Source organism: Balaenoptera physalus (genome assembly GCF_965194825.1).
Source record: "Balaenoptera physalus genome assembly, chromosome: 12".
Taxonomy (NCBI): domain Eukaryota; kingdom Metazoa; phylum Chordata; class Mammalia; order Artiodactyla; family Balaenopteridae; genus Balaenoptera; species Balaenoptera physalus.
Genome location: NC_138897.1, coordinates 24541182 through 24554629, shown reverse-complemented (window position 1 = coordinate 24554629; position 13448 = coordinate 24541182). Strand labels below are relative to the sequence as shown.

The 13448-nt window shown below is 45.2% G+C and overlaps 1 protein-coding gene and 1 pseudogene across 7 annotated transcripts in view; one reads left to right on the top strand and one right to left on the bottom strand.

Annotated features, from left to right (window-relative positions):
- Window positions 1–13448, bottom strand: part of MYO5B (myosin VB) — a 361242-nt gene that overhangs the window by 117781 nt on the left and 230013 nt on the right. For all 6 annotated transcript variants that reach the window (XM_082416526.1, XM_082416523.1, XM_082416524.1 and 3 more), the window contains exons 11-12: window positions 2802–2883; window positions 2133–2273 (exon numbers count right to left, since the gene is read on the bottom strand). In XM_082416526.1, coding sequence (XP_082272652.1) covers window positions 2133–2273; window positions 2802–2883 — 223 coding nt within the window. The remainder of the gene's footprint in view (window positions 1–2132; window positions 2274–2801; window positions 2884–13448) is intronic.
- Window positions 5837–10596, top strand: LOC309639433 (small ribosomal subunit protein eS27-like pseudogene; annotated as a pseudogene). Its single transcript has one exon. The product of its transcript is annotated as a small ribosomal subunit protein eS27-like pseudogene (transcript).

Here is a 13448-nt window from a genome sequence, read left to right as displayed (position 1 = left end):
TTAAACATTTCTTGCATCTTCTCGATCTTTGCCTCCATTCTTTTTCCGAGGTCCTGGATCATCTTCACTATCATTACTCTGAATTCTTTTTCTGGAAGGTTGTCTATCTCCACTTCATTTAGTTGTTTTTCTGGGGTTTTATCTTGTTCCTTCATCTGGTATGTAGCCCTCTACCTTTTCATCTTGTCTATCTTTCTGTGAATGTGGTTTTTGTTCCACAGGCTGCAGGAGTGTAGTTCTTCTTGCTTCTGCTGCCTGCCCTCTGGTGGATGAGGCTATCTAGGAGGCTTGTGTAAGTTTCCTGATGGGAGGGACTGGTAGTGGGCAGAGCTGACTGTTGCTCTGGTGGGCAGAGCTCAGTAAAACTTTAATCCACTTGACTGTTGATGGGTGCGGCTGGGTTCCCTCCCTGTTGGTTGTTTGGCCTGAGGCAACCCAACACTGCAGCCTACCTGGGCTCTTTGGTGGGGCTAATGACAGACTCTGGGAGGGCTCAGGCCAAGGAGTACTTCCCAGAACTTCTGCTGCCAGTGTCCTTGTCCCCACGGTGAGCCATAGCCACCCCCTCCCCCGCCTCTGCAGGATACCCTCCAACACTAGCAGGTAGGTCTGGTTCAGTCTCCCCTGGGATCACTGCTCCTTCCCCTGGGTTCCGATGCACACACTACTTTGTGTGTGTCCTCCAAGAGTAGAGTCTCTGTTTCCCCCAGTCCTGTCGAAGTCCTGCAATCAATTCCCACTAGGCTTCAAAGTCTGATTCTCTAGGAATTCCTCCTTCCGTTGCCAGACCCCCAGGTTGGGAAGCCTGACGTGGGGCTCAGAAGCTTCACTCCAGTGGGTGGACGTCTGTGGTATAAGTGTTCTCCAGTCTGTGAGTCACCCACCCAGCAGGTATGGGAATTGATTTTACTGTGATTGCGCCCCTCCTACCGTCTCACTGTGGCTTCTCCTTTGTCTTTGGATGTCGGGTATCTTTTTTGTTGAGTTCCAGTGTCTTCCTGTCGATGATTGTCCAGCAGCTAGTTGTGATTCTGGTGTTCTTGCAAGAGGTAGTGAGAGCACGTCCTTCTACTCCACCATATTGGTTCCTCTCCAACATCATTCTTAATGGTGAAAAACTGAAAGCATTTCCTCTAAGATCAGGAACAAGACAAGGGTGCCCACTCTCACCACTAAAAAAAATGTGCTGTGGATTTCAGTGTATTTTCACTCTGTCTTCCACTGTCTTATTAATTGTTCCTTCTCACTTTCAAAGGCAATGAAACTTGGAGAGTCCTTCTGGAAGGGAAACATCTGCTCCTCCTAAACCATCAAGCCACAAGCCATCCTTTACAGGGAAGACATGGGAAACCAGAAAGTAAACGCAACTGGGCTCTTCCGTTTCAATACCGAGAACCACATGGCTTCTACACCTTTTGAATAGAGTTTCCATCACTGGAGGAGCTGGCATACATTTACCCCCAGATCACCAAACACCAAACCAGGAGAAGTTTTGAAGATCATCAGATCCAACCCCCCTCAATTCATAGAGCAGAAAACCAAAGGCTAAAGTAGTTAGGTGATTGATAACACCCAGTTCCCCTGCCCTACATTTCCAAGGCTGCCTGTTTCTCTCCATGCTGGCAACTCAGGACTTTTCCTGTTATAGCAGGTAGCATCCATGACAAGCTACATGGGGGAAATCTACAGCTTTCACCTGCTACCAAGCATGTGGCTCTTATCGCTCCCAAGCCATCTGGCACGGGAAAGATGACCCTGTGCTCTTGACCCACACTCTCTGGGATGCCTGTCTAGAAGTTGGGGTCCTTCTCTCAGCACCTAGGTGATCTGGGGCACCAAATCCATAACACCATCACATCATGCCAATCCATAACACCCAGTCTCTGCCAAAAGAGGCACATGTTCACCAATGCAGCAATACCTGCTAGTCATGCTCAACGTGTTACCTTCTGGTATCTTCTAGTATGCAGAATAGACACCAATGCTTCTCCCAGCAAACTAAAGGCCGGCTAATCACAGATGAAATTCCAGCTTTGAGATCTCACACGTTCCCCTGCACCACAGAGCTGTTCTCTGCCCCACACCTCAAGCCTAGAAATGAACTGATTCAATGATAGCATCATCAGTTTTACCTTACATTCTTCATCCAACAGGTCCAAGATGCCCAGCTTAGCTTCTATGAGGTCAATACAAGGTTGGTTATCATAAAAGTCAATCAAGGTCCAAGGGATCTGCTCCTTCATGTATTCCTCTTGCTCCAACTTGAATACATGCTGGTGTAAGAAGTGAAAAGTCAAGGTTAGTGAACTATAGACACACCTTAACTTTCAACTCCCCTGAGCTTCAACCACATGGGTTCTGAGCCCTGGAGGATGGTGCATACTCACTAGAAAAGGTTTAGGCACAAGTCACAGTCATGAATGCAGAAGAAAAAAGCTCAGTTAGGTGATCCTCACTCCCATGTGAACCCTTCCCTAGGACACTCCAATAATCACCTGTACTGTCATACCTCAACCAGTAGCAAGAAGCCTCATAGCTGGCTTGCAATTGCTCAAATACCCCAGAAGCTCGGGGTCAAAAAGAGTGGGAGTCAAAGCCAAGGAGAGGATCACTGACCTCCTTCTGAGAAGTGGGGAGCACCTGCCTAGAGCTGGGGCACCACCAGGAAACTAAGGGCAGGTCAGGGCAGAGCTAGAGCCCACTGACCCTGGACAGAAGAGAAGTAGGCTGGGCTGTCTGTCACTCCCTGGTGGGGAGAGAGGTCTCCCCAACCCGACATCTCCGGGTCCAGAAAAACCTACCAAGTTGAACTGTTGCTGGAGCTTCTCATTCGCATAGTTGATACAAAACTGCTCAAAGCTGTTCACGTCAAATGTCTCAAACCTGCAGAATGGAAAGAGCAGAGGATAAAGTAAGAGACATCTCCTTTTACCAAAGGAATCACTGGGACTTCAGCAAGGCAGCCCTCGTCCTCTGCTCCCATCCGGCTCTAGTCTTAACTCCAGCACACAAGTCCCATCTGCTCTTGTGCCCAAAGAGACCACTGTTGCCAGCATCAGCATGACAGAGTCCTATTAAAAAGGAGAGTAAGAATGTACATCTTTTTTGCAATTAGAAAAAGTACTGACAGCAGGACATTTGGAAAAAGCAGGTGTAAAAAAGAGAAAGTCACCCATGATTCTATCACTCATGTTAACCACCAGTTACATTTGGGTATGTTTCCTTCTAGCGATTTTACATTTTTGAAGAAAAGTAGAATTATATGTAAAATTATACCTATATGTGTCATTTAACTCCCCATTCGTTATTCAACGTTTTCCCATGCCATTGTTCTTCAAAGGCATCAGTTTTATTTATTTATTTATTGGTTTTTGGCTGCGTTGGGTCTGTTTTTTGGCTGTGTTGGGTCTTCATTGCTGCTCGCGGCCTTTCTTTAGTTGCGGTGAGCAGGGGCTACTCTTCATTGCATTCTCTTGTTGCAGAGCACAGGCTCTGCTCTAGGCAGGTGGACTTCAGTAGTTGCAGCATGCGGGCTCAGTAGTTGCGGCACGTGGACCCTAGAGTGCATGGGTTTCAGTAGTTGCAGCGTGTGGGCTCAGTAGTTGCGGCGCATCGGCTCTAGGTGCATGGGCCTCAGTAGTTCTGGCTTGCGGGCTCTAGAGTGCAGGTTCAGTAGTTGTGGTGCACGGGCTTAGTTGCTCCACAGCATGTGGGATCTTCCCGGACCAGGGATCGAACCCGTGTCCCCTGCGCTGGCAGGCAGATTCTCAACCACTGAGCCACCAGAGAAGTCCCGAAAGACATCAGTTTTAATGTCTGCCTCATGGACCCTTGTATGGATCAGAGATGCTGCTTTAGGCCTGAGGATTGTACAGGTGCCCAAGTGAGGGGAGCAGTGGGGCCAGAATTTAGCTGATGCCCCCCTCAAGTCTGGGAGGGAGCATTTGCCCCAGAAGGGATGCCTTTTTCCAATTCACACAAAGGCTTCTCCTGGGCTGGCAGTGGCCCCCATGCAGATGAATCATAATTTAACCAGTCACCTATTGCAGGACATTTTGGTTCTTCTTCCAGTTTTTAGCTGCTATCACTGCTGTGACAAATATTGGCTATACATCTTTGAATTCATGATCCTTAGGATGCTATTCTAGAAGGAAAATTACCATGTTGGAGTTTGTTTTCTTAAATGGGAGAAGAAAATTACCTTCCAGAAAGATGGAGCCAATTGATGTTATCACCCTACCCCCACCTCAGCCTTCCAATGTATGGAAGCATCTTGTTCACCTAATCCTGGTTAACAATGTTGTTTTTAAATTCATGTTTGACTTAGAGTTTATGTATGATAAGATGCACCAATTTGGAAGATATATTTCAATGAGTTTCTGATAAATATTATACTACATGTGTCCACCATCACAATCCAGATATAGAACCATTTTTATCACCACAATCACCCCAAAAGTTCCCTTGTGCTCCAATCAGGTACGTTCTCATTGCCCCTCACTGGGAGTATTAATGCATCACAGATCTTTGGTCAGTAATGTAGATTAACTTTTAAAAACCTTTGGTTAATTATTATGTGAAAAATGTTCTTCTTTGATTTTTAATATCTTTTGATTATTGATAGAGCTCAACATTTTTCTGTGTGTGTGTGTGTGTGTACTAGTTGTCTGTACCTTGTGAACTGTCTGTGATTGGTGAAATATTTGTTGGGTTTTAACTTTAAAAATGGACCTATTTGAGCTCTTTATACTTTAGATCATCAACACTGACATCAATTGCTCAACTGAAATGTTTGCAATATGGCTCGATCACTGCTGGGGAAGGGAGTTGGAGAACAGGTGGAGCCTGCAGAGAGGAGGGCAGGTAAAGAGATGAGACATGGCACGGCACAGCACAGCCAGGCACAGTCCCGCCTGCAGGCCTTGTATGCTACACTTGAGGGGTTTGGATTTCACCAAGAGAAATGGGGAGAATTTGAAGGATTTTAAATTAAGAAATGACAACCAGGGTTTCCCTGGTGGTGCAGTGGCTAAAATCCGCCTGCCAATGCAGGGGACATGGGTTCAAGCCCTGATCCGGGAAGATCCCACATGCCACAGAGCAACTAAGCCTGTGTGCCACAACTACTGAGCCTGCGCTCTAGAGCCTGCGAGCCACCACTACTGAGCCCGCGTGCCACAACTATGAAGGCTGCACACCTAGAGCCCGTGCACCGCAACAAGAGAAGCCACCGCAATGAGAAGCCCGCGCACCACAGTGAAGAGTAGCCCCTGCTTGCCGCAACTAGAGAAAGCTGCACACAGCAACAACCCAACGCAGCCAAAAATAAATTAAATAAATTTATTAAAAAAAAAAAAAAAGAAATGACAACCATACTTTCATCTTAGAAACACTGTGATTTGTGGGAAGGTGTGCAAGACTGAATGCAGGAGGTCGAGTAAGGCAGTTATTACTGGAGCGATAATTCAGGAAAGATCCAATCAGGTCATGGCTTAGGCTGGTGGTGGCCAAGTAATGGGAAGGTTCTAAAGACATTAAGGAAGGTGGAAATGAGAGGACTTCAAATGACCAATGGCGTGTGGAGATGAGATTCACTTGTACAACTGAACAGATGTGATCACCCACCAAGCTGGGAGCATTATTATAGCATCAGCAGCTTTAGCTACAAGTGAGTGGGGCCACCATGTTCGCAGAGCAAAGGCATCAGGCTGAGGGGGTAAGAAGGGGCAGAAATCGAGGAGGAAGAGGTACCTTTTTCTCATTCACGCACCAGGCTGAATGAGCTGGCAGGGACCCTGTAAATGAGCACCTATAGAGCACCAAGCCCCAGATGCTTCATGAGCTCACTGAACACCCACAACAAACAAGAGCTCGGGTCTATTACTAATCCCATCCTACTGCTGAAGAAATTAAATAACCTGTCCGAAGTCAGAGAGTCAGTAGACAGAAGAGCCAATATTTGAACCCAGAGAGAGTGATTTCTGAGACCACATTAACTCAGAAAAGATTAAAAGTTCCCTTTAAGAAAGAATGAAAAATAAATAAGTCAATAAAAAATTTAAAAAGAAAAAAGAAAGAAAGAATGAAGAGGATGCCGTGCGCCCAGGTGAGTGCTGCTGCTCTGGACAGGCTGGGCTTGTGAAAGCCTCAACATGCCTTTGGCTAGAGACTTACTGCATCCTTCCTTGGAAGAAGAAAAGAAAAAACATTAAAAAAACCCGGCTGGTTCAAAGTCCAAATTCTTTATGGATGTAAAATGTCCAGGTTGCTACAGGATTACCACAGTTTTCAGCCATGCTCAGACAGTGGTGCTTTGTGTTGGTTGTTCAACAGTGTTGTGCCAGCTGATGGGAGGAAAGGCCAGACTCACAGAAGGGTGTTCGTGTAGAAGAAAGCACCACTAATGACCCACACAACTTCCTGGATGTGTGTTCTATCACAGAAAGCCTTATCTGTTTAGTAATTCTAGTTAATCTACCAAGATGATGTAATTATGTTTAATTTTATAAGGTAAAATGCTCTCCTATTTTGATGTTAGTTTTTCAATAAAGTTTTGATTATGACCATAAATAAATAAATACATAAAGAAGGAAGAGATGACTAGGAAGGGCTGTGGAGAAGAGGAAAACTTCCCAGGGGAGGAAGTGTTTGAGCACGTGGAGAGCGGGAGAGGGGTGACACCGAGGGACCCTGGGCTGGGGACACAGGCTTCAGCCTTCATAACCTCACATCGCTAGCCCTCTCACTCTTTGTATGGGTGACTGAATTTTCTCAGTCTTACATAAAATTATGCCAGCCCTTCCAAACAGGCTGAACTACCACTCCCTAACAGAAATGTTGGAGCTGCCCCTGGTGGGGTTGCGGACTGTAGTGGTGGTGGAGAGGCAGCACCGTAAGCAGCAGAACCAGCAAAAATAAATGCATCAGATGCCCAGCAGGGTTGGCTCAGTGCCCAGAAAACATCAGGCTTCTCCTCCTCCTCCTCTGTGCCCACCTCCCCCACCAAGGTATAAGACGAGGAAAAGTGGGAAATCATCGTGAGATCAAAGGAATCAACTGCTTGGAGACAACCACATTAAAGCACAGCCTTTGGTCATGCCCACAGAAGAGAAGTAATTCTAGGTCAATAAAACACGATCAAAGATGCAAAATCCAAGCTGGAGGCACTCCAGACCATGCAGGAGGGAGGCACTGGCCCTCTGCCAGTCCTTACCCTGGATTAGGGTCCTCCCAGCCCAGAGGATGGTCCTATAGCCCGAGTTATGTCTCCTAGAACATCATTTCCTCCCCCTATAATCCCGCCACACCCCAAGAAAGGTTGCTGATGACAGCCAAGTCCCAGAGGAAATTTAATTAATAAAACCTAGAAGGAAGATAAAAGAGCTACCCTAGCAATCAGCCAGATAACAGCACTTGGGTGTGCTTGCTGAGCTTGTACTGGGCTCCACAGATAAAGGATTTAAATATCTCCCACTTGTCATTTTTTAAAGGTTTACATTGGTAGCACTCCACAAATAACATTCTCATTAATTTGAGAGGGCCTGAAATTAGCTCATAATTTCCCTATTTCTAAGATATTACCTGGTAACAATTCCTCTGCCGTCTAGTGTAATTACTGTAATGCTGGAGGGCCAGACGGGGTTTGGGTAGCTTGGAAAATGTCTAAGATGACTGACCTCAGAAAACCACAGATAGGGAGATAGGGCAACTTCTCTAAATTAAATTATATTTGTAGTAATTCTTGCCATCAATAGAGATGACTTTTTAAAATAAACACAATGGATCAATTTATAGTTCATAAGATTAAAATATCACAAAGAAATTTATATACAAGGGGGAATTGGCTTTCTCTTCTAAAATCAATGTTGAGAATATTTAGACCAGAATCCTTGGGTGGGAGGAAGGTCAAAACATGGAATAAGATTTGATGCTGAGACCTGAGATCTGTACTCACGGTGGTACAATTATCACCCCTACTTCAACGCTCCCCTATCTTCAAAACGTAGTAGAAAAGTAGAAAATTCCCTTCTCATTCTACCCGACTTCAGGATGGGGTAAGGGATACAAGCACCTCTATGAAAATAAGGTAGTGTCTGTGGGAAAGTGAAACTGCAACAAAAAGAAGTCTACCCGTCACTCTGAGTTAATTATTAACTTCCACGAACCATTCATTCCAGAGCAGAGAGGCAATGAGATGCTTTGAAGGTTGGGAAACAGTTCTTCCCCTGGAGCACAGGTCAAAGGAACTAGACTTTCTTAGCTCAGGCTTGTCTTTCTATTTTACCAAGACCTCTCTCTATCCTTCTACCAAAGGTCGAAAGAGAAGATATGTGATATAGGTTAGACATAGAGGGGGACTTCTAAGGAATGAGTACTAAAAGTCAAACAAGTCCTCTCAAGGTCTCTTTCCCTCCTGAAGCCCATGAAACCTCACAAGGGCACCTTGCAGTCTGTTAGGGAGGCCAACCCTTCTGATCTCTTTACTAGACAATCCCGGGGTGCTAGCTGCACCTTAGAATGGCAGGACTTGAATTCTGCTCACGTGCTTCTCTCTGTGCCCAGGTGTCCCCACACAGGACTTGTCCTTCAGGGACAGCACAGTTCTAGGCACTGCTCACATCCCCAGGTCAAGAACAGTTCTTCTTCTGGAGGACCTAAGTCCATTCCGTTTGCAGTGTGCTCCAATTCCCGGCTCTTCTCCGTGTCTGAAAATCTAATGTGGGACAGGAAGATGCCCACCATATGGTAACCCTCTCCCAATCCATCAGTCAACTGTCCCAGGAACTGTAAGGGCTGCAAAGAAGAGCACGTCATGGACCCTGCCCAACAGAGCTATTAGGAGGATAACATGAAACCAGTACATGAAACCTCCCAACTAGTAGAGATTTTATGTGTTACAAGACTTTAAAGGAGGGTGAGTTCATGGGGGTGCTGGCATGGACAGAGAGAAATGGGACTTTATCCAAGCTTTAAGACTATGTAGTGGTGTTTGGTTCCAGGCATGCTCCAAAGGGCTGTGTCAGAGCAATTCTGGAAGGTTGAGCTTGACTTTCGAGCACTCTGAGCTCCATGGCTCTCCTGGGAGACTCAGAGATTCCAGGGAGAACCCAACTGCTTTGGGTGGTCTGCTGGATCTGAGAACACTGGGGCCAGCTATGCATGTCTACCCTGAAGAAGACATGTCCAAGAATCTTCTGGGCTGTCCAAGGTTGGGTCACTGTTCACAGGCTGCAGGGTAAATGCAATCACTGACTTCTCCCCCTTCATTCTCCATGAAACCTTTCCATACTAGACAGAGAGGGGATGGGTAGTCTTCTCCAAATAACTAACTTAGGATTGCGAAATTATCCGTAAGTCTATTTTGAAGAGTGAGACCAAGAAAACAAAACATAACAAAGACACAAAGAATTTCCATCAAAGAAAAAAAAAAAAAAAGAATTTTCATCAAAAAAAAAAAAGAATTTCCATCAAAATGACAAAGGCAAATGGTGAGCCTAAGAAATTTACTTAAAATATATCATTAAAGGCAACTTACAGAATGGTAGAACATGTTTGAGAATCATATTTCTGAAAAGGGGTTAATATCCAGAATATATAAAGAAATCCTGCAACTCAAAAAAAAAAAAAAGTAAATAACTTGATTTAAAAATGGTCAAAGAACTTAAAACATTTCTCCAAGAAGATATATGAATGGCCAAGAAGCATATGAAAAGATGATCATAAATCATTAGAGAAATGCATATCAAAACCACGAGATACCACCTCATACTTATTGGGATGGCCACTATCAAAAAAACAGAAAACAAAAGTGTCGGCAAGGATGTGGAGAAAGTGGAACCCCTGGGCACTATTGGTAAAAATGTAAAATGGTGCAGCTACTATAAAAAACAACATGGAGGTTCCTCAAATAATTAAAAATAGAATTACTATATGATCCAGCAATCCTACTTCTGGTTATATATCCAAGAAGTCTAAAAGAAGAGATGTTTGCACACCCTTCCTTGGTCGTTGCAGCATTTTCACAATAGCCAAGAGGCAGAAGCAGCCCAAATGTCCATCAATGGATGGATAAATAAAATGTGGTACATGCATACAATGTACTATTATTCACCTTTAAAAAAAAAGGAAATCTTGTCACATGCTACAACATGGTTGAATCTTGAGGATGTTATGCTAAGTGAAATACGATAGTCCCAGAAGATAGATACTATGATTCCATTTACACGAAGTACGTGGAATGGAATTGTCAAAATCATAGAGACGGAACGTAGAATGGTGGTTGCCAGGGGCTGGGGGAGGGAAGATGGGAGTTGTTTAATGGGTATAGAGTTTCAGTGTTCCAACATGAAAAAGTTCTAGAGATCTACTGCACATCAATGTGAATATACTTAACATTACTGCACTGTATACGTAAAAACGGTTAAGATGGTAAATTTTTATATCGTGTTTTTTCTTTAAACTACAATTTAAAAATACTTTTTAAAATAAATCATTAAAAAGCACTGAATAGGGCTTCCCTGGTGGCACAGTGGTTGAGAATCTGCCTGCCAATGCAGGGGACACGGGTTCGAGCCCTGGTCCGGGAAGATCCCACATGCCGCGGAGCAACTGGGCCCGTGAGCCACAATTACTGAGCTTGCGCGTCTGGAGCCTGTGCTGCACAACAAGAGAGGCCGCGATAGTGAGAGGCCCGCGCACCGCGATGAAGAGTGGCCCCCGCTTGCCACAACTAGAGAAAGCCCTCGCACAGAAACGAAGACCCAACACAGCCATAAATATATAAATAAAAATTAAAAAAAAATTAAAAAAAAAAAAAAAGCACTGAATAGAGCTGGATGCAAATTTAAAGTTAGGAAATACCATAAGAGACGCAGAAAGTAACACAAGAACTGAGGAAGATATAAAATCCCAGCAAACCCCATTTCCTGTTCCTGGGGCCCAAAAGTCCCTCAGCATCCTCTCCCTCACTATTCCTCAGCATTAGGCATGAATCTATCCCTGCCTTGCTCCCAAAGTCCCCTAGGCCAACTGTCCTCTTCAAGAATGAGCTGGCCATAGCCAAAGCCTCCTGCTATCTTGGCATTTTGAAGGCTCAGGTCAAAGACAAATAAATGTGTATTTTTCCCAAATTGGAATCATTTATTTCTCATTGCCTCGAGGAGGAGAGAGGAATAAAGGATTAAGATTGTAATTAATCAAGCCTGTAGAGGCAAATGCTGGTTAATGCAACATGAAAAGGAAACCCCAACCAAAAGCTGCCTGGCTCTCTCCTATTAATTTCTATCCCCTGCCTGGTAAGAAATACCCTGCAGGCAGCTTCACAGATCCTTAGTTAAGGAAAAGAGCTCGGCTTGGGTTGGCTAAATTGCCCTGGGTGTTGCTTGCTCTGCACTTTTTGGAGCTGGGGCAGGGGAGCAAGATGTAGGGAAGCCGTGCTTCTACCAGGACACTGGGTATCTGGAACTGTTCAGGAGAGCCTGAGAGAAGGGCCTCTGAGCGGGGGGCTCACCACAGCTGTGGTGGAGGCAGCTGTGGCCCAAGCAATTTACTTAGACGCTCACAGCCTTTTCTACCATCTGAACTAACTACCCTTCGGAACATCATGATAAGGGGAGGTATGTATGTATGATGCTGGCTCACACACTGCTTGCTTATGTATACAGAAGTGACTGTTTATTCACTCTAGCTGCTGATTCTATAGTAACATACTAAACATTTATACAAAAATCTGGAGTGGCTCATTCATACTGTGGAACTCCCTCCAGTTGTCTCTAGAATGAGCTTGACTGGTGACCCAGTAACACTCAGTAAAACTCTAATAGTTTATCTACGGACAGTCATCCCAGCTGAAGTAATCAGTACCTGCTTGTAGGGGAGGGGGGGCAGCAATCCCACTCTTACTTGCCTGCTTTGCACATTTCCAACCTAATTCAGAGAGGAAGATAACTCCTTATTCCTTCCCTCTTAATCAGTGGGGTTTAATGTATTCAGAAACCTAACCCCACCCTCCTTTCCGCTCTCTCCAGCTTCCACATGCTCTCTTTTGCTCATAGGTGACAAGGAGGAGTAAGAAAATTAAAAACATTAGGTCATCCCAAGGGCACCTTCTATGTGCATCAAGGTATCCCCATCTAGGGCTGAGGAACAACGAGTGAGACATCGGGATAGATGGTCTCCTCCCTCTCCAGAGTTCGGTGGTCAGGGATTTTGGTAGGAAACTCAAAATATTAAAAAATGCTGGAGTTTTCAGATGCCATGGAAGAATCACTTCCCATAGTCATATTGTTTGTAAATAAAGCCTAAAAACAGGAATTAGTTTGAAATGAGAGGAGGTCGTTAGAGAGGGTAACAGAGGTAGAGTATCAAGCACGACACCCACTTTCAAGTAACTGAAAACAAAAGATTCAGTGGGTTTCTGAAAGGTATCTTTTCTGAAGCTTTCTGAAAGATACCTGGAAGGTGTCTGAAGCCCAAATGAAACAAGGCAGAAGAACACCATGATTGGGAAAGGGAGATGACAGTAGAGTTCAATGTAAATCCCAGTTTCCACCAAATGTTGCCACTTTCTCGCAGATTAAGAAACGACGTCACTAACGTGATGGATCAGAAACAGTACCTCCAGATTCAAGTCACCTGCTTTCCTGTGAAGTTTTTGGTTTTAGTCTCCTAAGCGCTCATTACATACCTTCTTACCAGAAAAGAAGAAGAATTATTTCTCGGCCGACCAGAGCTGATGAGGAGCAGGCGTATGTACATTCAGGGTCGTCTGTAAGTGCTTCCTTGGCCACAAATGGCCCAGTTAGACAGCAGCTGGTTAACGCTGAGCCCACCTTATCTAACTGGCCACCCTGAACTCTGCCCACAGCGCGTGAAGCCGGCACTGACTGAGCAGAGGGAGGAGGAACCGTGCGGGGCATTTCTCTCTCCCCAGGAGCAGGTGAATCGCTTTCTAAATATGACCGCTTTAGGACAAGGTTTGAAAACGTAAATAAGCTTCTGAGAAAGAACAAGAATTAAAAAAAGAGAAAACAGCATAGCGCACCCGGAAGGAAGCCAAAGGGGAGGAAACTCCCCGAGAGTGCTTGTCCAGGGCCCCAGGCTGCACAGCACCCCCTGCGATGGGACCTGTCCTCGCTGGAAAGCTGTCATATGTTCTCAAAGGAACCCACGGCCACACGGGGAGGAAGGAGACACACAGGTCAGGAGCTGGCACCAGAAATAGGAGATGGAGTCCTACAGATCCCCATCCACCCACAGACAAGTGCACCTTCAAACCAAAGACAAGTCTTCCCTGTGATCTATTTCTCCCCTTTGGGCGGGCACAGGATCTTAGAGAAAATAAACTCAATTATAAGAATTAAATGGCAAATATGAACACAAAATCCCAGCTTGCAGGGGCTCAGCTAACAGCTCAGCAGCACCAGCAGCCCAGCCCACAGAGGCCTTCC